This window comes from Candida jiufengensis (genome assembly GCF_024610255.1).
Source record: "Candida jiufengensis strain CBS 10846 chromosome Unknown scaffold9, whole genome shotgun sequence".
In the NCBI taxonomy this organism is placed as follows: domain Eukaryota; kingdom Fungi; phylum Ascomycota; class Pichiomycetes; order Serinales; family Debaryomycetaceae; genus Lodderomyces; species Lodderomyces jiufengensis.
This window is the reverse complement of record NW_026261554.1, coordinates 574,671-599,861: the sequence shown is the minus strand read 5'-3', so window position 1 is coordinate 599,861 and position 25,191 is coordinate 574,671. Positions and strand designations below refer to the sequence as shown.

At 28.0% G+C, this 25,191-nt stretch overlaps 15 protein-coding genes across 15 annotated transcripts; 6 read left to right on the top strand and 9 right to left on the bottom strand. All coding sequences in view use genetic code 12, as the record gives it.

Annotated features, from left to right (window-relative positions):
- Positions 1-34: 34 nt before the first annotated feature.
- Positions 35-1,726, bottom strand: KGF54_000263 (uncharacterized protein; the record flags this gene model as incomplete). The annotated part of the gene is made up of 1 exon (XM_051763130.1): positions 35-1,726. The coding sequence occupies one exon, from the start codon at positions 1,724-1,726 to the stop codon at positions 35-37; it is 1,692 nt and encodes a 563-aa protein (XP_051622878.1).
- A 666-nt stretch (positions 1,727-2,392) lies between these two features.
- KGF54_000262 (uncharacterized protein) lies at positions 2,393-3,199 on the top strand (the record flags this gene model as incomplete). Its single annotated transcript, XM_051763119.1, has 1 exon — positions 2,393-3,199. One exon carries the CDS (start codon positions 2,393-2,395, stop codon positions 3,197-3,199), a length of 807 nt encoding a protein of 268 aa, XP_051622877.1.
- Positions 3,200-3,271: 72 nt separating this feature from the next.
- On the bottom strand, positions 3,272-3,844 carry KGF54_000261 (peptide alpha-N-acetyltransferase complex A subunit; the record flags this gene model as incomplete). The annotated part of the gene is made up of 1 exon (XM_051763108.1): positions 3,272-3,844. One exon carries the CDS (start codon positions 3,842-3,844, stop codon positions 3,272-3,274), a length of 573 nt encoding a protein of 190 aa, XP_051622876.1.
- A 254-nt stretch (positions 3,845-4,098) lies between these two features.
- KGF54_000260 (TRAPP subunit) lies at positions 4,099-4,710 on the bottom strand (the record flags this gene model as incomplete). The annotated part of the gene is made up of 1 exon (XM_051763097.1): positions 4,099-4,710. One exon carries the CDS (start codon positions 4,708-4,710, stop codon positions 4,099-4,101), a length of 612 nt encoding a protein of 203 aa, XP_051622875.1.
- A 336-nt stretch (positions 4,711-5,046) lies between these two features.
- On the top strand, positions 5,047-6,228 carry KGF54_000259 (uncharacterized protein; the record flags this gene model as incomplete). The annotated part of the gene is made up of 1 exon (XM_051763085.1): positions 5,047-6,228. One exon carries the CDS (start codon positions 5,047-5,049, stop codon positions 6,226-6,228), a length of 1,182 nt encoding a protein of 393 aa, XP_051622874.1.
- Positions 6,229-6,335: 107 nt separating this feature from the next.
- On the bottom strand, positions 6,336-7,121 carry HCR1 (translation initiation factor eIF3 subunit j; the record flags this gene model as incomplete). The annotated part of the gene is made up of 1 exon (XM_051763074.1): positions 6,336-7,121. The coding sequence occupies one exon, from the start codon at positions 7,119-7,121 to the stop codon at positions 6,336-6,338; it is 786 nt and encodes a 261-aa protein (XP_051622873.1).
- A 184-nt stretch (positions 7,122-7,305) lies between these two features.
- On the top strand, positions 7,306-8,250 carry CTM1 (cytochrome c lysine N-methyltransferase; the record flags this gene model as incomplete). Its single annotated transcript, XM_051763063.1, has 1 exon — positions 7,306-8,250. One exon carries the CDS (start codon positions 7,306-7,308, stop codon positions 8,248-8,250), a length of 945 nt encoding a protein of 314 aa, XP_051622872.1.
- Positions 8,251-8,676: 426 nt separating this feature from the next.
- TRX1 (thioredoxin) lies at positions 8,677-8,988 on the top strand (the record flags this gene model as incomplete). The annotated part of the gene is made up of 1 exon (XM_051763052.1): positions 8,677-8,988. One exon carries the CDS (start codon positions 8,677-8,679, stop codon positions 8,986-8,988), a length of 312 nt encoding a protein of 103 aa, XP_051622871.1.
- A 702-nt stretch (positions 8,989-9,690) lies between these two features.
- On the bottom strand, positions 9,691-10,683 carry KGF54_000255 (uncharacterized protein; the record flags this gene model as incomplete). The annotated part of the gene is made up of 1 exon (XM_051763041.1): positions 9,691-10,683. The coding sequence occupies one exon, from the start codon at positions 10,681-10,683 to the stop codon at positions 9,691-9,693; it is 993 nt and encodes a 330-aa protein (XP_051622870.1).
- Positions 10,684-11,189: 506 nt separating this feature from the next.
- On the bottom strand, positions 11,190-11,849 carry KGF54_000254 (uncharacterized protein; the record flags this gene model as incomplete). The annotated part of the gene is made up of 1 exon (XM_051763030.1): positions 11,190-11,849. One exon carries the CDS (start codon positions 11,847-11,849, stop codon positions 11,190-11,192), a length of 660 nt encoding a protein of 219 aa, XP_051622869.1.
- Positions 11,850-13,722: 1,873 nt separating this feature from the next.
- Positions 13,723-15,813, bottom strand: KGF54_000253 (uncharacterized protein; the record flags this gene model as incomplete). The annotated part of the gene is made up of 1 exon (XM_051763019.1): positions 13,723-15,813. One exon carries the CDS (start codon positions 15,811-15,813, stop codon positions 13,723-13,725), a length of 2,091 nt encoding a protein of 696 aa, XP_051622868.1.
- A 3,389-nt stretch (positions 15,814-19,202) lies between these two features.
- On the top strand, positions 19,203-20,339 carry KGF54_000252 (uncharacterized protein; the record flags this gene model as incomplete). The annotated part of the gene is made up of 1 exon (XM_051763008.1): positions 19,203-20,339. The coding sequence occupies one exon, from the start codon at positions 19,203-19,205 to the stop codon at positions 20,337-20,339; it is 1,137 nt and encodes a 378-aa protein (XP_051622867.1).
- Positions 20,340-20,344: 5 nt separating this feature from the next.
- KGF54_000251 (uncharacterized protein) lies at positions 20,345-21,529 on the bottom strand (the record flags this gene model as incomplete). The annotated part of the gene is made up of 1 exon (XM_051762997.1): positions 20,345-21,529. One exon carries the CDS (start codon positions 21,527-21,529, stop codon positions 20,345-20,347), a length of 1,185 nt encoding a protein of 394 aa, XP_051622866.1.
- Positions 21,530-21,734: 205 nt separating this feature from the next.
- UTP5 (Utp5p) lies at positions 21,735-23,621 on the top strand (the record flags this gene model as incomplete). Its single annotated transcript, XM_051762986.1, has 1 exon — positions 21,735-23,621. The coding sequence occupies one exon, from the start codon at positions 21,735-21,737 to the stop codon at positions 23,619-23,621; it is 1,887 nt and encodes a 628-aa protein (XP_051622865.1).
- A 44-nt stretch (positions 23,622-23,665) lies between these two features.
- On the bottom strand, positions 23,666-24,894 carry FDH3 (bifunctional alcohol dehydrogenase/S-(hydroxymethyl)glutathione dehydrogenase; the record flags this gene model as incomplete). Its single annotated transcript, XM_051762974.1, has 2 exons — positions 23,666-24,784; positions 24,874-24,894. 2 exons carry the CDS (start codon positions 24,892-24,894, stop codon positions 23,666-23,668), a joined length of 1,140 nt encoding a protein of 379 aa, XP_051622864.1.
- Between the last annotated feature and the right edge of the window lie 297 nt (positions 24,895-25,191).

Here is a 25,191-nt window from a genome sequence, read left to right as displayed (position 1 = left end):
TATTTTTTATCTATTATATACAGAGTTTTGTAGATTAAGCTAATGCACCTAAACCCAAAAGTATTAATTGAGTAGCAATAGTTTTAGTCCAAGTTTTTGAAGAAACAATTCTTTTTTCATCTTCTTTAACCATTCCAATTAATTCTTCATACATATCAGCAACTATTGAATCAAACATTTTAGTTTGACCTAAATGTTCAATATTATAAAGATTTGAAATTTTTTCAATTATTGTGGTTTTTAAAGTTATTGGTTGTTTTTCATGATTTATAAAACCTATTATTGACCTTAAATCTGATAATGATATGAATGGAACTGAATTTGAAGATAATGGTAAATTTTGTGGTAAACTTGCTTGTAATTCTGAAAATTTAACTTTTACGTTAATCATTACATAAGATTCATTGAGTATTTCTTCATTATCTGATGATTTAAAAGTATAATATATAGCATTGATTGCGTCTTTTAATAATGAATCTTCATTGGATTTTTCAGTTGGTTTATTCATATTTGAAATATTATTAAATAATTTTGTGATTAAATCACTTATTGATTCGTTATGTTCCTCATTTTTAGGTAATGTTATATCAGCTATAACTTCTGCTTTACCATTAACTAACCAATTAAATTTCAGTTTGGGGTTAACTTTTGAAATGTTACCTAAATCAATTGCATCTAATTTAAATCTAATTAATTTATCATCAGGTTTACTTTGAGGATCTAAACTTTGTCTTTTATGAATAGTAAATAATGAATTATTTATAGCTCCAGATGCATTGTTTGCATTGAAAAAATCAAGAACTAATTGATCACCCCTTAATTTTGGTAAATCACAACTAAAAATATTTATTTTAGTTGGTTCATCTGAATTTGGTTCATATATCTCCAAAAATGAATCAAAAATTTTAACATGTTCAAAAAGATAATTTTTATCAATATCAACTAAATCTTCCTTTGTATCTGATTTCTTAACGATTTTAGCATTTAATCCAAATATTTCTAAATCATAAATTAATCCATTTCCTTCATACCATTTATTAAATGATAATGTTAAATCCATTGCTTCAATATTTGCAGTAACTTTTAATTGACTATTATCTTTAGATACTAATTTAAAATTCTTGAATCGTAATTTCCCATCTTTAAATTCTGGTAATATTCCCTTTTCAAATTGTAAATTAAATCCTAATCCATTTGACAATATACTACTTGTTATATAACCAAAAACACTATTTTTGTGCCTTTTCTCTTCCTTGGTTTCTGTATCTGAGAACAAATTATCTAAATAATGTAAAGAATACATAACTACTAAACCAAAAGTCGTAGTTCCCAAAATAATCCATAATAAATTTCCCATAATCATTGTAGAAATGAAGGCTGACGATATATCCCATTTTGAACCTTTACCATTTCTTATCAATGGCCACTTGATATTTAGCCATAATCTTTGTAATCTTGAACTTGTTTGAGCTAAAAGTGTTGCTTTTGTAGCAGAGGTGGTATTAACGGCAGATGATTTAATACCTAGTTTTCCGTTTGATTTTTCATTTAAAAGGTGTTTCGAGGAATTTATGCTTGATTTATTGGATTTTGAGAAATGCCGTATTAATATTGGACTTATTATACTATGTGATCTTGATAAATAATTTTGGTTGCCAAAAGATGGTATTAAAATTTTTATGATATTCGCGTGATTTTTTCGTAGTATTCTAATATTGGATAACATTGTTAATGAAGACTATACTTAAAGGTTGTTGAAACTTGATAATTATTGAGTTTAAATGTTGAATTTAAACAAGTATTATGGCTACTTTTTATAACTTATTCTAAAATATGGGGCAATTTAAAATTACAAAAATAAAAATCTAACTGGTTTAAATTTTTTCATACTTTAATTTTATTTTAGCAATTTATTGAGAACTACCAAATGATTTCAAAATTTGCATTCCTATTGAAAAAGTAATGAGTAAAGCAAAGAGATTAGTCTATTCATATTAAATCAAATTAGTTATCTTTTATCATGTTCGCAGCTTAGTATTTATGATTTACCTCCTATAATATTGTAATTGAATGTCTCGAACTTTTGATGTCAAAACTGAAAAAGAAACAATCTTTTATGACATGTCAAATTTCTTAAATTTGAAAATTTGGTCTGAGCCGCATTTAATTCTATTTTTGTAATTTTTGTTTTTGTGTCACTTATCAAAAAAATTAAAAGAAGAGAAGAGACAAAAGAATTATTAAGAAGAAAGTAAAGGTACAAGAGCTACAACAACAAGAACAATTCATAAATAGATAAATTCTAAGTATTATTGCAAGACACTATCATATATTATATAAACTGATTATTATTAATACAAACTCATATACACATACTTAAGAAATTCAAAATATGAGTGCACCAACTGCATTAAAACCTACAGATGATATAGATCAAATAGATCAAGAACAACCAACAAGTAAAATAATATCACAATTTTCGAACTCACATCCACAACAACAAGAAGACGATGATGAAGAAATGCTCATAGATACAGAATTAGTCCCACTCACAACCAACGAACCAAACACACAATCCACAACATTATCAGCAGACATAGATGAACTGGGAAAACCTAAATTTACATCAGAATCAAATACAAATATGAAAGTTAAACTAGAAAGTAGGAAAGTCCCAGTTCCACCACATAGGATGACTCCATTAAAAAATGTATGGACTAAGATATATCCACCATTAGTTGATCATTTAAAATTACAAGTTAGAATGAATTTAAAAACAAAAACTGTTGAATTAAGAACTAATAAATTTACAACTGATCCAGGTGCATTACAAAAGGGAGCAGATTTTGTAAAAGCTTTTACTTTAGGTTTTGATGTTGATGATGCTATTGCTTTGCTAAGATTAGATGATTTATATATTGAAACATTTGAAATAAAAGATGTTAAAACTTTGACTGGTGATCATTTAAGTAGAGCTATTGGTAGAATTGCTGGTAAAGATGGTAAAACCAAATTTGCTATCGAAAATGCTACTAGAACAAGAATTGTTTTAGCTGATTCCAAGATTCATATTTTAGGAGGTTTCACTCATATACGAATGGCAAGAGAAGCCGTTGTTTCTTTGATTTTGGGATCACCACCTGGTAAAGTTTATGGAAATTTAAGAACTGTTGCAAGTAGAATGAAAGAAAGATATTAGAATGGAAATAATTTTTAGAAATAACATATTGATATTTTTAAGTTCCTGATTGTAATGTTTATGTATTTTTCTTTATACAAGTATATCTTCTAGCAAATCTTTTGTTAAATCATCAACTATTCCCTTTTGTGATAAAGAAGGTAGTAAATCTTCTAAATTTAAATCTAATCTCATAGCATAAGCATCTTCACCATCTTGATAATAAGATTTTTCAATCAGTTGTACTTCAAATTGTAAAGAGTCTCTATATAAATGTAATGCAGCTCTATTTGATTTACGTACATGTAAACTAACATATTTTGCATCAAACAGTTCACACATTGCATATAATGATTGTCTCATTAATTTTTCTGCTATTCCCATTCTACGATATGTTCTCATTACTGATAATGATGTTATATGACCATGTGGTGTTTTATCTGTTGCTTCTGGATCATCTTCCATTTTACCTAATACATAACCAACAACTTTTTCCTCGCCAGATTCTAAATTTGTTGTAGTTGTTGCTACAAATGAAGCTTGTGGCCAACTTAATATATGATACATATAATATTTTAGTTGATAATTTTCAGGTAAATTATGTAGATTTGCATTTTGCATCGCCTGCACATCTGTTATATTTGCTTGACGAATTGTTATACCCATTGCTGTTGTTGGAGTTGGAATATTGGTTTTTGGTAAAGTGCTGCAAATTAAATGTACTTGAATCTCGAAAAATCATATTTTTAAATTTTTCAATCGATTTTTTTACTGCGAAATTTAATCAAGAGATAATATCCAAAAGATACAACAACGTCAAGAAAGACAATGGTAACTAAAAAGTAGAGCTTAAAGAGAGTTGATAGAGAGATGGAGTCTACAAAAATTAATTATTCGTAAGTCTAACATTTTCATATTTTTCAACTAAATCGTAAACTTTCTCTTATCATGACCAGTTCATCAAATTTTATCAAAAAAACAGTTCTTAAAGGATTTACATCCGTAAAAGCATTATGAGCAGTAACATTAGCATTGAAACCTGCAGAATCTAAAGCTCCTTCAATAATACCGGCAACAAAAGCAGAACAATTTAAATCTCCATAATCCTTTGGAATACTAATAAATCGATTTAATAGTGGTACATTATCTATAATCATATATTCGTTATTTATATCTTGTGATTTTTCTAGTTCATTTGCATACTTTCCAAAAATTGTTTTCCAAAATTGTCCATGTATGAATTGTAATATTCCTATAATTTTAATCTCCCTTTTATTTAATTTGAATCCCTCTCTTAGCTTTATTAATTCTAAATATCGTTGACCTATTTGATACCCTATTCCATTCAATCTATTTTCCAAATCTTGTATATTTATTGATTTCTGATGATAATGACTTACTATTGCACTAAATAAGAAAGATAGTGATGATAGGTTAATTATTTCTGGTTTTTTCGAAAGTACGTTGATATTACTTAGTGATTGAGTTCTTTTGCTATAGTTTGAGCTCGTGGGTATTATATTATGAGACATATGTATGTGTTGTATATGTGATTGATGTAATGGTTTAAGTTGATAATAATAAAGTTGATCTATAAATTTATTTGGATTCACAAAATTCTGGTAGCATTACTTATTTGAAATTTTCCAATTTAATAAGGAAGATAATTTTTACACATTTTATATTATAGATTACCAATAACGTTATAATTTTGAAATTGGTAAAAACTTGGATTATTTAATTAATGTTTAGTATTTTAGTAAAAGAAAAAGATAATGGAGACAATATTTACTCAATTATAATAATTGAATACTACCAAAATCAACATTTTGAGGGGTATTTATTTTGCAACACTTTTTGATACAAGTATGTACAAATCCAAAAAACAACAAAGAAAATCTTTAACATTACATGATATATTCAATGATGATAATTCAAAACTTAAAGATAAACCACCTAGATTTCAAGCTACTTCAACTCCCATAGGTTTTGAAAAGTCGCCTAAAAAATATATTATTAAGAAGAAGTCTAAGAAACAAGTTAAAACATTACCTGACATTACAAATTTACCTTTTGCTTCACCTGAAAGTAAACCATCTAAGCCACAAAGCAAAAAGCCGAAGGTGGTAACCAAAGGTCCAATACCTGGTTTTAATAATTTACTTGATTCAATAGTTAAATCAAAAATTGTACCTTCGAAAATTTTACAACCAATTCAACCAAAACCTAAAGAATCAAGAATTTACAACATCAATTCTCCATTTAAACATCAAAGAAAAGTTGGAACTCCTGATTTAGGTCATCACAACAGTTTTGTTTCAAATCTAAGATCAAAAAATATATCTACTCCATACTATCATCAAAGAAATAAAACTTTTGCAGCCATTGATTATACTCCAACAAGACCAATTATTAATTTTAATACTAGAAATTCTTTATCAACTATATCGGAAAAACATTCAATCAACTACATTATGAATGAATCAAATGATGAGTTCCCTCAATTTTATGAAGAACCTCCGGAATTGGGTCGTAATGCAAATCCAGTATCGCACGAACAACCACAAATTGAATTTGGTTATGATTTTGAATATGGTAACGAAGATTCTTTTCAACAACAAGAGGATAAGCACGAAGAATCCTTTCACATGAAAGAAGAATCGGATGATACAGCTCTTACTACAAGTACAACAAACACAACTAAACTGTTGTTAGAATTGGGTGGTTATTATTATTCAGAAGATGAAATAGATAACAACAAATTGCAAATTAACATAAAACAAGAACATCAGCCACAATCAAAAAATAAACACAAGGTCAAAAAAAAACCCAAGGAACAATTATTCATAGATGAAAGTGGTAGTGATACGGAAATCAATGATGATAATGATAATGACAACGATTACGAGACTGAAAATGAAAGTGAAAAAATTAGAGGGAAACAATATTTGAATGTCGTTTTAATTGAAAGAAGTAATTCAAATTCAACTAAACTAATGATTTATGATTCAATGGATTTATTAAAATGTGAAGAAAGTATAATCAAGTAGTAAAACAACTAGTCTTGTACAATTACGATAGCAGTGACCAGAAATTTAAATCTTCTCTATGATCCTATTCTCTTCTTCACATTTTAATGCTTCTTCTCTTGATTCTATTACATGAAATCATCATCATCAAAATCATCAAATCCATCATCCATATCATCCTTTTTAAAACCACCAACATTAGGTCTTGCAGCTGGTTTGGCTTTCTTTTTCCCAGCACCACCAGTAGCAGTCCCACCGGTTTTTTTCAATCTTGCTTGTCTTTCTAATCTTTCTTTATCTTTTATTATAACATTCAACGTACTTATAACTTTTCTTGTGTTTTCTACCGATAATGGTTGAGTTAAATCTCTAATTAAATCAATTGCTAAACTTGATGCATATAATAATGAACTATCTTCATTTAATGCAGTTAATGATGCACCAACTGCTTTTCTCAATCTTTCATATTCTTGTTTATCAGTTGGTTGAAATAAAGGATGTTCTTCTAATGGTGTATCTTTTGTTAATACTGGTCTTTTTTGTGCTGCTTCTAATATAGCAGCTTTTCTTGCTTTTTCTCTTGGATGTTCATTTATATCAAATTCGTCATTATCATCTTCTGCAACTCCCAAACCTCCAAATAAATCTGCTGCATTATTTAAATCAGCATTCAATTCTGCTTTTTTCAATAATTCCCTTCTTGTTCTTTCATCCAATCCATCGAATTCTTCCATGTCTTGTTTTTTCTTATCTTTTTTACGTTTTAATTCATCTTCTTTTGCTTTTAATTCTGCTTTCTTTTTAGCTTCTGCTTCTTTTGCTTCTTTTTCCTTTCTTTCCTCTTCTTCTGGATCAACATCCCAATTACTTATAAATTCTTCATCTGAAATTTCTTCGTCTTCCCAAGATGCCATTATTTATATGATTCTATTAATGTATTAAATGGTTATATCAACTTTATCTTCTATTTAGTTTGAAGATAAAAAAATAATTTTTTTTTACATACATCACTTTGAGCCTGTATATAAACACACTATTACTAGACTACCGTTTCGGGTATGACAAAACATGATGTAAATCAGTAGTTGATTATACAATATGCCAGTCAAAATATCAAAAGATGTGAGAATACCTGGTATTGATAATAATGATAAATTTGCAAAATGGGTTGATTCCAAATGTCAAAGTAACTTAACAATTGATCATAGTTTATTAGGTGGAATAGGATTATTTTATGAATCAACAGAAGAAGTGCAAGATGATGAAGATCAAATAATTTTGAGAATTCCTCCAACCTCAGTATATAACATGGATACACTACTTGATTTACTATCAGAATTGAAAAAAAGGGATAAACAACATACCGAAGATGCACCAATTATCGAATCACAATTAATTAACAACCTTTTAAAAATACTTCAACCTGAATCAGAAACTATTATCATATTCTCATATTTATTAGGATTGAAGATTTTACAAAATTATAGAAATAGTCACAAAGGTAATGTTGATTATTATATCAATTCCCCCTCAGTAGAATTTGATACTTATCTACAAATATTATCCAATACATCGACATATTGTCCATCTGAAGAAGAGGCTCAACAACAAGAACCAAAAATAAAACACTTTAATCAATTAAATCAATTACTACAAAGTGAATATGATGAATTGATGTCGGGATTGTCAGAACTATATCCGGATGTCAGGATAAAAGAATTATTACCTTATCAAACATTTTTTCAAATATATAGGGCTCTTACATCAAGAACATTAGAGATACCTAAAGCCATTCAAGAAGAAGGCGATGAAGATAACTTCACAACAAACATTACATTAGTTCCTATTTTGGATTATGTAAACCATAACAATCCAAATAATGCATATTTTGATATAGATAGAAAAACAAATGATATTGTCTTAAAATTGAAAAACAATGAAATACCCAGGGATAATACTAAATTGGAGATAACAATTAGTTATGACACAGATGATCAAACTGATGAATTTTTCATTACTTATGGATTCACACCTGATTCTTAGGTCATTTATTATCTGCATCTTATAAATACGTTACATATGAGTAATCAATAATTGTAAACAAACATAGATTGATTAATAATATTGTAATTTGGTTGAATGATCTATAGTGAAACTAAAGTTTGAAGATTCGAGAACAAATATTTTGAATTAGTAATAAATTTTTACTCTATGAATTAGAATTCCGACTTGATCAAGTCACATGTCTGAATGCATCGCTAAATTTATAAGCACATAGTATCTTGCAAATTCTTCACGTGATTTGCTGAATAATAATGAATGCGTTTTTTATTCTCAATTTCAACGAGTATAAATGAAATCCGATTTTCTTCAATTCTTTTGATTCACAATTTTTTGATCAATTCGACAATCTTATCAATTGATAATCAATCCAATTAATCAGATACATATATAAATATTCAATAAAAAATGGTTCAAGTAGTAACTTCATTATCAGACTTCAACGAGGAATTAAAATTCAATGGTTTAGTAGTTGTTGATTTCTTCGCAGAATGGTGTGGACCTTGTAAAATGATTGCTCCATTATTAGAAAAATTTGCAAAAGAATATTCAAATGTTAAATTTTTAAAAGTAGATGTTGATAATTCAAGTGATATTGCTCAGAAATACGAAATTTCTTCAATGCCAACTTTAATCTTTTTCAAAAATGGTGAACAAGTTCAAAAAGTTATTGGTGCTAATCCAAGTGCTATTAAACAAGCTATTGCTTCAAATGCTTAAATAATCAGAGAATCAAGTAGTGTGTAATTTATAGTTTCATATTTTTTTGTTTAATTTAATACAGTTATGTGAGTTATTAATGTTATACATTTTTATTGTAAAACTCAATTGAGTCCGAATCATTGATCATAAAAGACGTGAATATTATCTTACCTAAATTGAGCTTGATTACGTATTAAATCTTTTTAGACGAACTTCGCTTAATCTTCCGGCTTTGACCAAATCAAAGCCTTTCTTTTCAAAAGATCTGTCTATTATAACAATAGGCTAGCATAGAGTAGGCAGGAAAATACTTCACCTTAAGTTGGTCAAAAACGACCTAATTTTGTTAGCAATCTTATTTTTGACGCCATACAAATTACATTCAAAATTTCTCAAATTTTTTAATGACACTTTCAAATGAATTTTAATCAAAAAATTGAAAAATTGAGCTCTTTGAACCTTGGGGTAAGAGTCTTTGTTAATTTTTCTTGGGCGATTTAACAAAGAAGCAATGATTAAATTAGAACAATGTATCGCAACTAAAAAAAATAATAATAAAGATTGTGATCAATTCTATTGTTACTTATATAGAGGGATTTTAAGCTTTGACTAGTCACAACCGATTCAACCTACATTTTTTTCAATTCTAACTTTTTGAACTTTTTAAAACATGGTGTCTATATAAATAGTTTATAAAATTAAATAAAATTATTAACAAAATTAATTACCTGATGGATCTTTCTCATCAAATGGACCAGCACTACAAGTTAATTCTGGCCCTTCAGTAATGGTTGAAGGTTTATCTGGACAAATATCAGCAAAAGTTTTATCAGGATCATCTAAATCATATGTTTTGGTTTTATGTTTTTTCCTTTGAATTATAACTGGTATCAATACAGCATTATCAACTGGATAATCTCTATGACCAACAACATCTAAAATCGATCCAATCAATCCAGAATGTGAAACAATTGAAACAACTTTATCATCTTTACTAGCATCAAAAATATCATTTAATAAAGAAGCAGCTCTATATTTACGATGTTGACCAGTTTCTCTTTTTGTACTAGACCATAATTCATCATTTGAAGTGAACCCCTTTTCAAATGTAGCATGAGGCCAATTCAAAGAAATATAGTTTTTATCATGACGTTTACTTTCAGTTTGAATACCATAAGTTTCTCTAGCAAATTCTTTGATAGTTGGACCTTTTGAAGTTAAATCTTTCCAAACATAATCCCAAGTTTCTAAAGTTCTTCTAAGTGGACTTGAATAATAATGATTTGGATATGGGAAATTTTTGGTGTTTTTAATTTGTTGTGATAATTTTTTACTTTGATCAATACCTTGCTGTGTTAAAACTGCATCAGCCCAAACTTGACCATTATACCCATCTAATGTTTGCCAATAACAAGTCCAATCAGTAGATGGGGTATTACATTGATGAACTCCAAATGCATGTCTTATGATGAAAAATAATTTATGATATTCATCCAATTGATCTAATACATCGTTCCATGAATATTGATCTTTTAATCCAAAATTATTAGTATAGTTAACATTTGATGGTGATATACTTGAATCACTTTGTTCGAAATATTGAGTTGATGATTCAAATTTTGGTAAAGTATATGATTTATTATCACCAAGTACGATTTGTGAAAACACTAAAGTTAATAAAGAAGTAGCAAATAACATCATTCTTGAAAGCATTATGAATTAATTGATTTTAAAATCAAGATTTCAATAGTTATTTATATGATCTCTTTTCTCGAAATTTTCAAATCTTAAGAATATATCGTAACATAATTATTTCATTGCATAATTGAATGTATTATGAATTAAAAATAATTAAAAATTTTTATTAAACCTTAGTGGGTATTGTTTAATAATTTTTTTTTACATACAATCTTACACGTGTAAATTAAATAAATGTGTTTCATTAAAGTGAAAGTAAAACAATAAGAAGTATAAAGTGAAGTCTTTGTAGAGTACAATAAGGTTGTCAATTAATGTATCAAAATTTCAATTGGAACAAGACTGAGGATTCGCACCTCGTGGACCTTGATTAATGATGCAATTTTAAGAAAACAATCATTACTAAATTAACACAAAATCATGTTTTACTTTTGAAATGTGTTAGGCTCTTAAAATTCAAATTTAATGTGGAACTATAACTAGATGTGAAGTTCTCTACTCAAATCAAGCTATATGTGATTTTAGGCAATTACTGATCTATATAATAGATTTGAATTTATAAATTTCTCTGAACTTTTCAAATTACGAGATCCTATATTCCAAGATAAACATTCAGATCCAAAGCATAAAACATACGTCTTCAATTTTTTAATTTGTTTCCTGTCTGCGTCACTAATTAATGAATTAATGGGACATTGTTTGATTTTTTTGGCTCTTTTGTCAAATGTAGAATGAAAGTATTCATAATTAGCATCTGAACAAATTGTGATCGTTGAACGGATATTGTCTTTTATAACTTTTTCAAGTAATGATGCAAAATAGTTTTCCAAGTTCTTATTTGTAGTAGTTTCTTTCCATAATTTGATCATACTCGTGTCGTTATTAGCTCTTTCAGTTAATATTTTTGTAATATCTCTATGCAAACTCGTATTTGTAATAACACCATTATGATAAATGAACTCAGTCAAGTAAACTCCATCACCCCACCGTTCATGGGCAATTGCATGTTGGTATAATTCATAAGCCTTTGTTAAAATTTCATAATTATCAAACGAGTACATACTCACATTGATTTGACATCCATGACCAGGATCTAATTCGGCGATTAATGCACCTTTCGTATCTTTTTCTTTTCTAAATGATCCTATTGAAATCTTCTGAAGTATATTATGATAGTCCATTGAGTCCTCAGAAAAAGCGAATGGTAAAATATATATGGTGAGAATTATTGCAAAATACATTGTAATTAAAGTCATTGTTACTCAATAATACACCGAAGATGATTTTAAAAACTCTTAGCTGTAGGTAATGGATTCATAAATGGCTCTATTTGATGCAGAATTGCAATGAATATTTTCTTTTTAAAGATAAACATTTACAATAATTAGTTAGTTTTATTATTTTGTTACTATCATGCTCATAACTATACAACGATTTAAAAAATAAAAACTAAAAATCAATATTGTAAGGATATGAATTCGAGCCGTGAAACTTTTTGGTAAATATTGTACTTTAACCTTAGATTGAGAATTAAAATTGCAACGTCTGGAGCGATAATCAAAATATAGAACAAATTTAATTCAAGTGGATCAGTGAATTGCTCAAACACTAGACTATTATTTATGACCTGTCATTTATTTTCAATTTCCTATTAATCACTAAAACTTAAAATTTGAACTTAAAATTTGAACAAACTAGTAACATGCACACTTTAGTTTTAGTTTAGTAGAGTTAATTAAATTTTTGACAAAAAATTTAAAAACAATTATGAGAAAGAATAATAACCACAAAACTTCTTAGGTTTAATTTCGAACTTAAAAGCCCTGCGATATAAAGCTAGAACTATTATTTGCGTGGGAATCCGGTTTGGAGATTATCTCATGTGGACTTATTAATCTGAACTCATTGATGCCCAAAAAGCTATATTTTTTTACTTTTTTGGCAAATAAAATCTTTGTGAGTTTCCAAACTAAGGGGTAAGTTTTTAAATATTTAGTTTTTCTTGTCCTTGTATCAAGTAATATGTGTCAATTTTGTTTAGATTCATTATCGATAAAACCTTGGTAAAAATATGAAGAAGCTTCCAACTAAGGATGCTTCTTTTTCACTGACTTGATGACAGCTACATCTACAACTTGATTTACTAAGTTTAAATTATCTAGTAATTTGCTTTAATATTTATTTTGAGATACTTTGTGTTTCGTTTCAGTTTTCTTATGTTTTACAAACTTTAAAATTCTGTTTGTGTATACTATCAGTCTCCTTTAGTAAAATTTTGACTTTCTGTCCTTACATTCATATACCCGGACTAGATGTATTTATGATACAAAAATCTTGGGCTATGATTTTTTATCCTACACCTATTTATAATTTTTTTCCTCTAGTTATTTAAAGTTTTATAACCTGAAGTAAAAAAATTAGACTTTAGACAATATTGTTAAATAAAAGTATTTGACAGCTCATACAAAAATTGACTACAATCAATGGTTATTGGAAGTGAATAATCTGACTGAAGTTTAATAACTTGTCAAAAGCTCTTTAGTTAGAATAAACAAAGAGATGTGAATATACCAATCTCTTCTTAAATTTTTGATCCTTAAACCCACCCTCTTTATATTTTAATTTACAAGAACCATATGGCAAAACATCGTTGCTAGTAGACACTAGAAATATGGGTAACTTGATCTACTATAGTGCTATCTTGTTGCAATTATTTAAAACTGTTCGTGCAATTTATTACGAAGATTTACTTCAACAAATTTCAGACGGTACATTTAAAAAAAATTAGAATCATAAGATACTTTTTGACTTAAATCTATTCATTTGATAATTTTACTAGATTAGTCGAAGCTCATCAGTTGTATCAGCATGCTGTTTTCGGGCAGAAATTGGGTGATGCTGTTATTTTGGCAGAGTTTATTGGACATAATAGAGTGATCAACAATAGTACTTATCTGATAAACTAGTAATGAATATATTCAATAAAACTAAAGCATTAGTAACAAGAATAAGTATAGACAAACCAATTATTTGGGAACTAACAGAACCTATTAGCTACCCTCTGTAAGTTGGATCATCATCATTATTTCTTGACCTTGATTTTGATTCCCCTTTAGCAGCTCTACTAACATCTTTACCATTGACAATTTTAAAAATCTTTCTCGAATTACGATGACTTAATTCAGCTATATTTTCTTTTGAATCAATATTAATTTTTAAAAATAATTCTTTTAATTCCATTGCACCTTTTGGATTATCCAGACCGGTTACTTTGTTTAAAAACAAACAATTTAAGTTAGTACAATTAGAAAGATATAAGCAAGTTAAATCTTCAAGTTTATTATCTGATAAATCTAAAATTTTTAAACTATTTGGAAATGATTGGTTTGATAACATTGAATAGCTAATTTCATTAGATCTCAAATCTAAGTTTTCTAGATGTGAAAATTTATTAAAAACACCCACAATTGAGAAAAATTTGAGATTTATAAATTTTATAAATTTTAACGAATTTGGTAAATAGTCAAGATTCAAAATTTTATATTCCATGTTGGACATTGTTATCGAAACTAAATTTTTACAACCATTGAAATTTACCGGTGGAGGAATATCTTCAATATAAAAATTATTTCTTCTTCCCCAAGTTCCAATGTATTTATCCAAACTTAAAAACTGTAAGTTTGGCATATTAATTGAAACAGCTTGGTCACTTGACGACAATTCAACATTTTTTGCAACTTTCTTCTTTGGTGTACCAGATAAATCAACAAAAGTATTTCCACTAGTAAAAAATTTGATAGGATCCACGCCATAAAAACTAGCATAAGTATTCAGCTCAATTACTAAATCTTTTAAACAACCCATTTGAACTAAGTTTGAATTGAAAACCGTATTAATCGTATTTCCTGAAAATTTTAATTCTTTTACACAAGGAAATTGGCAGTCATAAAAATCAAAAATTTGACAATTTCTGATACTAATTGAAGTTAACTCTTTTTGTAATAATTGAAAAAGTTCTTTTAAATTGAAAATTTTTATACCATTTAAATTTAGTGTATCAAGTTCTTTTAATTTTGATTTTGATTCTAATTGTAAAGTACCCAAATGATCTTGGATACTCATGTTATATAACTTTGGAGGAAAAATGAAATCAGCACCCATAATTAATGATCTACCATTGCTTGAAAAATCTGAAATTTCATATTGATCATTTTCGAGTTTTTTAACTTCATTATATAGTTGATTCACTTTTTCTTTTGTGATAGAATTGACGTAAGTAAAATTTCTTAATGATCCAGGTAAAATGCACTTGATAAAACCAGTGAAATTAGAACAATTTTCGATAACAAGTGTTTCCAATTTTATTAAACTTTCTAAATTATTTACATTTTGCATTCCACAAGAATGCAATTCTAGATGTTTGATTGACTTGGGAATTTGAAGACCATCTAATGAATCCATTCCCCCTAAGTCATGACAAATGAATTTTTGAAGATATAATGTACTTAAATTCAAGCAAAAATTTTGATACAGCTGATTATAAATTGTTAACTCTTTTAGGGATTCAGGTGGTTGAATTTGAAGTGAATCCAGATAAGTTGTACTCAATGATGTTAAATTACTTGTTTTTATCAATTCCAAAAATGATTCTCTTTGATTATTATCAGGTCTAGTTTGAAAAGTAATACGTGGATTACTCATATGTATTCCAGTTACATTAAGCTTTTTGACAACTGAGCTCAACCCAGAACAAACAGGTCCATTAGGTAATACAACTTCAAATTCTGCTTGACCAAAATCGAAAGTATTTACGAATTGATTGACATTTTTAACGCTTGATCTTGTTTTCCTGTTTGATGCTGATCTAGGTTTTGAAGCTTCAATAAGTTGTGTGATTAGGTACAACTCTCCTGTTATTTTTGAAGGTTTGAAATTGTATTGGAAACAAATTTCACACAACTTTTCGATTGATCCATCATTGGTTCCACTCAAAGTTTCTATTTTATAAGTTGAATATCTTTCACGTAATGCATATTGTTGTACCGCTGGAATGGAAATCAATTCTTCAAGCTTTGATTTATTATTGACATATTTAATGATTAATGCTAATACTTCTTCTGGTAAATTAAGAAATATATTCATCATAAATGAGTCAATAAAATTGTGAATATAAAAATGAATATGTAATTGAGTTATTTGTTGTAGAATGTTTGAATATAAGTTGATGAATATATTACGTGTAATGATTTTTTAAAAAGTGGTTGCCAATTATTTTTATTGAGGAAAATTAAATCCTTTTTAAAGTTTTTTAAATTTTCCAATAATGCGACTATCAAATGTTTCAGAATTGTATTGAAAATGATTTTCATGAAATGTGCCACGTCTTATAATATATTCCCCCAAAATGTACTTTTAACTAATTTGGAGTCATAATGAAATTGAAGAGCTTCAATTCATTAATCAAAACCCTATTATTTAACGTTTTGTGAGGGACCTATCGATTAAAGACAATAAAAAAATAGACTTTGTAAACTAAGCAGTTAGACTCTCAATCGTTCTCCAAAATAAAGAGCTCGTTGTGTTGCTTTACTTCGAAATATAATGATTATTCAATTTCTTAACCAAATTTTTCTGTTTAACGATTGAGGACCTAATAATCTATAATAGAATTTATTTGAATTCAGTAACAAATCTCTTCGAATTTTGATCTGGAAGTACTTGATTCAAATTTCTACACATCGATTTGCTCCAGATAATCACGAAGTATTTGTAAGAAAATCAAAACCACACTATTACCTTATCCCCTTGTTCACTATCTTTCCAATACTTTATACTTCCTTCAATCACCCGCAGTTGATGAGCCTTGTCCAGTATGTGTACTTCTTCCTCAAAAATCAATAATGCTTGATAACGTGTTTTCAGATTCATGAAAATTTAGTTGGTAAATTGAAACACTGCATTTTAAAAATTGAGAGATCATGAATTCTCGACAGAAATGATTTTATATTTGAACCTTAATTGGGCAGATGTTGAGTAAAATGATTAAATTTGAGTTGAGTTTGTGATTGACATAACTATGTAAATGCAAAGACAATTTTTGATATATATTGAATTCAAATGAGACATTGTCATTAGTGAAAGTCTATTGCTGTATTTAAGCTATTGATTACGTTTTTATTATTTACGAACCTATCTAATTTCGTAACACGTGCAATGGAGATTATTTACCGACAAAATAGAAATAAATACGAGCCAAAGCTACCACTTTACTCGTAAATTTACTATTGCTTAAAAATTTGTTTCAGAATTAAACTTTTTTCTAAAAATAAATCAAATCAAATTAAATTAAATAATAAAATAAGTTATATTGCAATTATTAATTAATTTAATTATCTAGTTGAATATATTTATATTGCATATGAATTTTTCAAGTTGAAATTGTTGGGATAACTTTAAATTTTGTGGGGTTTAAAATCTTAATGATTACAATTTAATTGGAGTATATAAATATTATGAATTTTCACAATTGTACAAAATTGAATAAAATTTTTAGAAATCAATTTTCAAACCTTGGTCAGAAGTTGTTATAATAAGTTTCGTGAGTTTGCTCAACCTATTTTTATATTAGAGTAAATTTGTTTTCATATTTCTTTTTAAAAATATTTGATGACTTATGATCATTTGAATACGGATTCTTTTTTAATTGATCAAATTAATATTTGATAGATTTGACTAGTTTTCGGACTACTTTATAAATTATATTTTATATTGAGTTCTTTGGTTGTTAAGTATAGTTATTTTATTAACCGTATAGACAAATTTTTCCAAATTTTTATGATCAATTTGGATGTCTGCTATTTCACCATGAGGGTTTCTATTTTTTACTTGATAATAAACATAATTTTATATTAAGTTCTATGATTCTTGAAGATGAGTTTTTCTTGAATCAATGTAAGAATTAATGATTAGTGTTATTATCCATTATTTTTGCATGACAATCCACTATTCCTTTGTGTTTTTCTAATATCAATTTGATTTTAATTCAACAGACATATTCTTTTAGAATTTATTAAAAAACTTGCTTCTTTTTGAAACGATTATATTAATAGATTTGATTGGTCTATGTTAAATTAATAAGTTCATGCCTCATAAATCTCATAAATTATTGAAAGATAATAGTGATGATTGATCTTTAGGAAATTTGAAATTGATTAAAGGTAGTTAGTAAATTTGATTAAAGGTAGTTGATAAATTTGATTCAAGGTAGTTGATAAATTTGATTCAAGGTAGTTGATAAATTTGGAGTGGGTGTTAAGATAGATTTATGTTCAAATGTAAATTTGTATTTTGTATCTTTTATTTAAAACACATTAACAAAATTGTAGATCTTCTCTTTTTTTACTATTTCTGAAAAATGTTGCGTTAATTGAGACAAATGTAAGTTCAATCTCAGCGTTAATCTAGAGTCTGGTAGTAAAAAAGTGCAATTAAAAGATGAAAGGAGCGGTATTCAAATTGCAAAATAATTAACTGCATTAATTAATTCAAAAGTTTTCTTTCCCTATTAATCTCAAAGATTTTACAATTGAATGAACCTAAACTCACTTGCAATGAAATTTGAGAAATATAACTTACACTTTACACTTAAATAGGGTATAAATTAGCTGTTTAATTAAAAAGTGCGTATGACAAATCTCTTTAAAGATTTTGAGCTCAGATTAAAGTAATTACTTGATAATATATTTTATTGGGTTGAAATTTCAAATTTTGTTTACAATTAAATGTAAGTCTACTTTTGAAAAATTTTATTAAATTTCAGATTTTATATTCACTATACAGTATAAAATTTGTTTTATAATAGAAGTCGGTATGAGAAGTTGTTTCATGATGATTCAAATCTATATCGATCTCTTTTATTGAGTTTCCTTTGATATTATCTAAAAGAAAATCATTTTGAATTAATTTAATATTAGTTTATTGATTCAGTTAATTAGTTTCTTTTCAGTGTTTTTTTCAAAATAAGGTATAATTAAATTTTTTAAACAACAGTCTTAGTTCCTTTACATGTTGGTATTTACAAGACCATAATTTTTTTTGATCTTATGTTGACACGTGTTGAGTATATTGGTTCTTACAATGATTATTCAGAAAATTTAAAAATAATTGTTGACTGCCTTTTAAACCACAAGTTGATGGTAATTTATTAATTGAATGATCAAAAAGCAACTCAACTTTATTCGAATTAACAAGATACAAGTAAATTATTAGTAAATGATTTTTTTGAAGAGGTTCTGTAGATTTAGAGTGTAGTCTAATTTAAAATGATACATTAAGCTGAACCTTGAATTTTAAGACTATAGATTTCTGAAACATACCGCTCAAAAGTCACAAAAATTGTTTGAATGACACGACTTAAATGGTCTGCAACTGAGATATTATTTTGAAATATCAAAATACATTTATGATTAATTTAATTTGATAAAAGTCACAGTATCCCAACCTTAAGATGTTTTGAATACCTACTATAAGTTTTAATGTCAAACATATACTATAACTCCTCAATATACTGCTCATCATCTGTACCTTTCAACATATCAGAAATAGATAAAAATTTCATTTTCCCACAAATTGATTTATACTACTGTCCAGAATGCCAGTCACCAAGAGCGTTGTATCAAACATTTTTTAAAGTAAACTACAAGTTTTGCTCAAACTGTTTAACTGATTTTACAAAAAGTCAAGATCAATATACTTGTTCAAAAAATTGCTTTGTATGTCCTGAATGTTCATCCAACTTAAGTATATCATTTGAAAATCATGATAATAATGGTAAATCGTTTAAATTTAAATGTGTTTATTGTGAATATAAGTTCAAGACTTCTGTAATTTACAAGCCCCAACTGTTGACTAATATAATAAATGAGTCAAAAAAGGATTCATTCAATAAATTATGTCAAGACATTAGGAATGGTGTGTTAAAACTGGAAAAAGCCGAAAAATTAAGTGATAGAACAATTAAAAATTTACAATTGATGAACAAAAATTTGACAAAAGAGATGGAAGAACCATTTACAATTGAGAAATATCCACTTCCCAGCAAGTTAACTACGAAGAAAATTGTTTACTGTTTGGATTGTAAAAGTACCTTATTTGCCCCATTAGTTGAAAACATACCACCAACGACTAATAAAGTTCTTACGAGCTTTGTTGCAATTGATTATTTACCACATATATCTACCACAAAATTAACTGAAAATATTTATCTATTACACTTCATAAATCCACTAGAGGTAAAAGTACATTTTCAAATTTTAATTTCGAATTCAGATAGTTGCACAGTTGATATAACAACTACTGATTTCGTGTTAGGACCAAAAATATCTAACTTGATTAAAACTATACCTATTGCATATTTGACCCATTCTACAACTCAATCAAAATCTGAATTAATCTTGAGAAAAGGTGGGAAAATGTATCAAGAAGCTACGGAAGATAATATGGATGATTATTTCGAGAAGGGTGCTAACTGGATATCAATTCCTTTTGCCATTAATACAGAGTCTAGAAATATTGACCTACCTATGCATGTCAAACTACGTTGTGATAACTCACCACAGGTTCAACTAAACAAAATTAGTACAAATTATTGGTGTGTATTAGCAATAAATTGAATAAACTATTTACTTTTTAGTTTTTTTTCATCTGGTCCTTCAGGTTTCGATATATTGATATTTATTCCTCCTCTACTTTGTCTTCTTTTTCTATCGCTTAATTTATCTAATGAAGTTGAGCTTGGACCAGCGCTTAATGAGGCTTCACTTTCTTCCTCATCGTCAAATAAGTGAGCATTATTCACTGGTAATTTTGTTTCTGAAAGTAAAGATTCATATTCTGTTGATTTCATCTTACCTTCTCTTACTAATTTTTTCATTAATTCGTTCAGTGTTGGTTTTGTGGTGTTGGTGTTGGTTTTGGTTGCTTCTTTAGTTGCTTCTTTTGATGTTGGTTCACTTTTTGGAAATTCAAAGTTAGGTAGTTGCTCCAATCTTGAATCAGTTGTAGTAGGTGTGGTAGTTGGCATAAATATTATTTCATTGATGTTTAAGGTTTTTGCTGGATCCAAACCCTTCTCATTCAAAATTTTCAAACTAGCTTCACCAACCGAATCCTGTGGTATTTCTGGAGTAATCTCCCCACATTTTAAAGCAGCTGCATCTTGTGAAGTGTATTCTTTTGAATGAGCTATTCTACTATGATTTAAAAATCCTTGAGCTGATGAAAAATTTGATCTTTGACAATCTGGACATATCAAACGAACCACCACTCCATCTGTTCTTCTATAAAGACAACCTAAATTTACATGTTTTGGAGTAGCCGTTGTTGCTATAGTTGGTCGTAATGAAGAAGTAGTCGATCTTGTTCTGTATGAATGATTTGATTGTGGTGGTGCAACCGCAACATTTGGAGTAGAATTATCAAATGATGACGCATCATCTGGTATACTTTTGAATTTATCATAAGTTGCCGTTAATTGTTGATTTAATAGATTATAATATTTTGAAGTCAATTCATTTGGCTGATCTGGTAAATCTAAATCATTTTGAATGTTGAGGAAGTTTCGTAGTACTAGTAGCTGTGATTCAATTTTGCTTATTTCATTATCACTCATATTTAATTCTTTATGTTTCAATCTTATTTCTAAATCCAATTGATTAGTTATTATTTCTTTCAATTGTTCAGGGGAGATTTCATCTAGCTTCTTTAGTAGTGATTCTTTGGTTGATAATTTCGAGGACTCTGTTTCAGGTGGTAAATCTTCTTTTGATTGATTTGGATTAGATGATGAAGGTGATAAACTCATTCCTTGATAATATAAATAGTGGTGATAATATGTATAAAATTAAAATTAAGAGCGTATTTTTTGTATAAATGCAAGCCGCATAAACTCACTGTGCTACCAAATCATTTGTGATTTTTGAATTTTAATTTTTTTTGCAACTCTTAAAACTCATCTCTATACAAAGCATCATTAAAGACAAAATCAACATAAAGAGGCATATACAATTATGCCTGCGCCAATACTATGTTCGAAATTTGAGTCATCAAATAGATATCTAGCATCAGTAATTCAGTCGTTGGATACGCACCAAATACAAGTTCATTCCATCAATACATCACAACAATCATTAAATACGCTATTCAATTTAGATAAATCTAATAAAGTAACGAATATAAATTGGTACAATACAACTGATTCAATACATTCTATAGCAGTTTGTTTAACTAGAGGAACAATACTTATATATTCACCACATTCAAATGGAATAATTGCAGAGTTAAATACAACTTCAAATGTGTCAGTATTTGATTTTCATTTTTCAAAATTCACTTCAACTGGTTGGTCTTGTGACGTAGAAGGTAACGTGTATGAATGGGATATGGTGTCATATAAATTATTACAACAATTCAAAATTGGAAATTTTATTGAAAGTGTAGAATCAATCTATCAAATATCAAGTTGTATTTATGAACAAGAACCACATTTATTATTAGGTGCAAATTCAATATACCTTTTCAATATTAAGACCAAACAAATAGAGAAAACGTTTCCTGGACATATTCAACCAATAAGTAGTATCATAACCTTAGGTGATTTATTTTTAACAAGTGCAAAGGGAGATAGATTTATAAATTTGTACCAATTAAACAAAATCACTGCAAAAGCCATATTTGTTGCTCAAGCATCTGTTATAAGTATAAGTATAGGGATCAAAGAAGAAAACCAATCAGTGCTAACAGCAATTAATGAGAACGGAAATATAGAGGTATTCAACGATCCATTAGCCTCACAACAACCATCAACTCCAACCCCCAAAAAGAAAAGAAGACAAGTCGGAACTAGTTCACGTTCATCAAATTCAATTGTAAATATATCCAGATCAAAAAACGAGATCAAAAATCCACAAGATTCAAATTTGTTTGTCAATGCAGCAACAATACAAGATGAAAATATATTATTCACCTGGCTAGAGAATGCGACTATTCCGTTTTTTGATACCATAAGATGGATTGACGCGGGACATTATTTAATAGACTCAAACAAAACCATTTACAAAAACAAAGCAGACCTAAAAGCAAACAAAGAATCAACTACATATGGACATGATATAGCTTCATCAAAATTATATAATGCAAGTCATGCAATAGTACAAGATGGAACAAACATAAAAGACTTGGAGACTGAAGATTCAGATCAAGAAGAAGAAACAATAGCTGAGAAATTAGAAAAATTAGCAATGGGTAAGAATAGTCAAAGTAAAAGAAAATTACAAGATAATAGAAATGGTATATCACTATCAGTTATACTTGCACAATCGTTACAAAATAATGATCATACATTATTAGAAACTGTTTTACAAAACAGGGATCCTCAAACAATACAAAATACTATAAGTAGATTAAATCCATATTTATCAGTGTTATTATTAGATAGATTAAGTGAAAAAATTCAGAGACAAGCATCAAGATTTAATCAATTAAATTATTGGTTGAAATGGATATTGGTAATCCATGGCTCAGTTATTGCTAGTTTACCAAATTTAAACTCAAAATTATTTGCATTACATTCAGTATTGAGTAAAAAAGCTGACACATTACCGAAACTTTTGGAATTACAAGGTAGAATCAATTTACTATATGATCAAACGAATTTAAAAGATGATATTTTGTCCAAAGAAGTAGAAGAAGAAGTTGAAGAAGATAGTGATGTGGAATATATAGAAGATTTTGATGATGCTCAATTTAATGGTGATATGGAGATAGATATAGATGAAGACGAAATACCTAATGAGGACAAAGAAGAAGACGAAGAATCTGATATTCAGTCTGACGATGATGAAGATATTCCTGATATAGATGATTTACAACAGAATAGTGATGTAGAAGTAGATTAAATAAACGGAAAAAATAAGTTCTTTATTTCGATAACTAGTCAAAATTATAATTTAACAACAGCTCTGATACAATCACCAGCATGCATATCTTCGAAAGCTTGATTTATATCTTTCAAATCATGTCTATGAGTAACAAATTCTTCAACTTTTAATTTTCCATCTAAATAATCATCAACAATTCCTGGTAATTGTGATCTACCTTTAACTCCACCAAATGCAGCACCTCTCCATACTCTACCAGTAACTAATTGGAATGGTCTTGTAGCAATCTCTTTTCCAGCTGGTGCAACACCAATAATAATGGATTCACCCCAACCTTTATGACAAGCTTCTAATGCATCTCTCATAACTTGAACATTACCAGTACAATCAAAAGTATAATCACATCCACCGTCAGTCATTTCTAATAATTTTTGAACTATGGTGGTACCTTCTGGTAAATTCTTTGGATTTACAAAATCAGTTGCTCCAAATTTAAATGCCCATTCTTTCTTTTTATCACTAATATCAACTACAATAATTTTAGCACATTGTCTTTCTTTACAACCTTGTACAACTGATAAACCAACACAACCAGCACCAAAAACAGCTACATTATCTCCCTTTTGAACATTTGCAGTAATAGTAGCAGCACCATATCCAGTGGTAATACCACAACCTAATAAACAAGCTTTATCAAATGGTGCTTTATCATTAATTTTAACAACTGAAATATCAGCAACAACAGTATATTGTGAAAAAGTTGAACAACCCATAAAATGTAATAAAGTTTTACCATTACAAGTAAATCTAGAAGAGCCATCTGGCATAACTCCTTTACCTTGAGTTTCTCTAATTTTACCACATAAATTAGTTTTACCACTTTTACAAAATTTACATTCTCCACATTCTGGTGTATATAATGCAACAACATGATCACCTGGTTTAACATTTGTAACTCCTTCTCCAACACTTTCAACAATACCTGCTCCTTCATGTCCAAGAATTACTGGAAAATCTCCTTCAGGGTCTACTCCTGAAAGTGTATAAGCGTCGGTATGACATACACCAGTGTCAATAATTTGAATACGGACTTCATGAGCTCTTGGTGGTGCAACTTCAATAGTTTCAATACTTAATGGCTTCTTTGGTTCCCAAGCAACAGCTGCTTTACATGTAATTGGCTAAAAAAATTGAAAAAGTTAGTAACTATTAAGGTTCTAATAACTACTAAAGTTGAGTTGAAATATTGCTATATATAAATTAAACATACTTTTTCTGCGGTATCTGACATTTCTATATATTTAATTGTATTATATAATCAATTGGTAAAAGAATATAAGGATCAATTGATTCAGAAAAGTTCAAAAAAGTTCATAAAAATTGTTCACCAATTATTAAAAGCAAAAACAATAATTTAAAAACTTATTTATATAAATTTTTCAAATTCCAACGTTTATCTTTGCTAAAAATGGTATAAATTTACGTCGGATATTTTATGTGATAAGACGCGGGAGGGAGGAATGAGGAAATTAATAATTCGAATATTATTTAGTTCAACAGAATCGAACAGGATCAAATTTAAACTGGG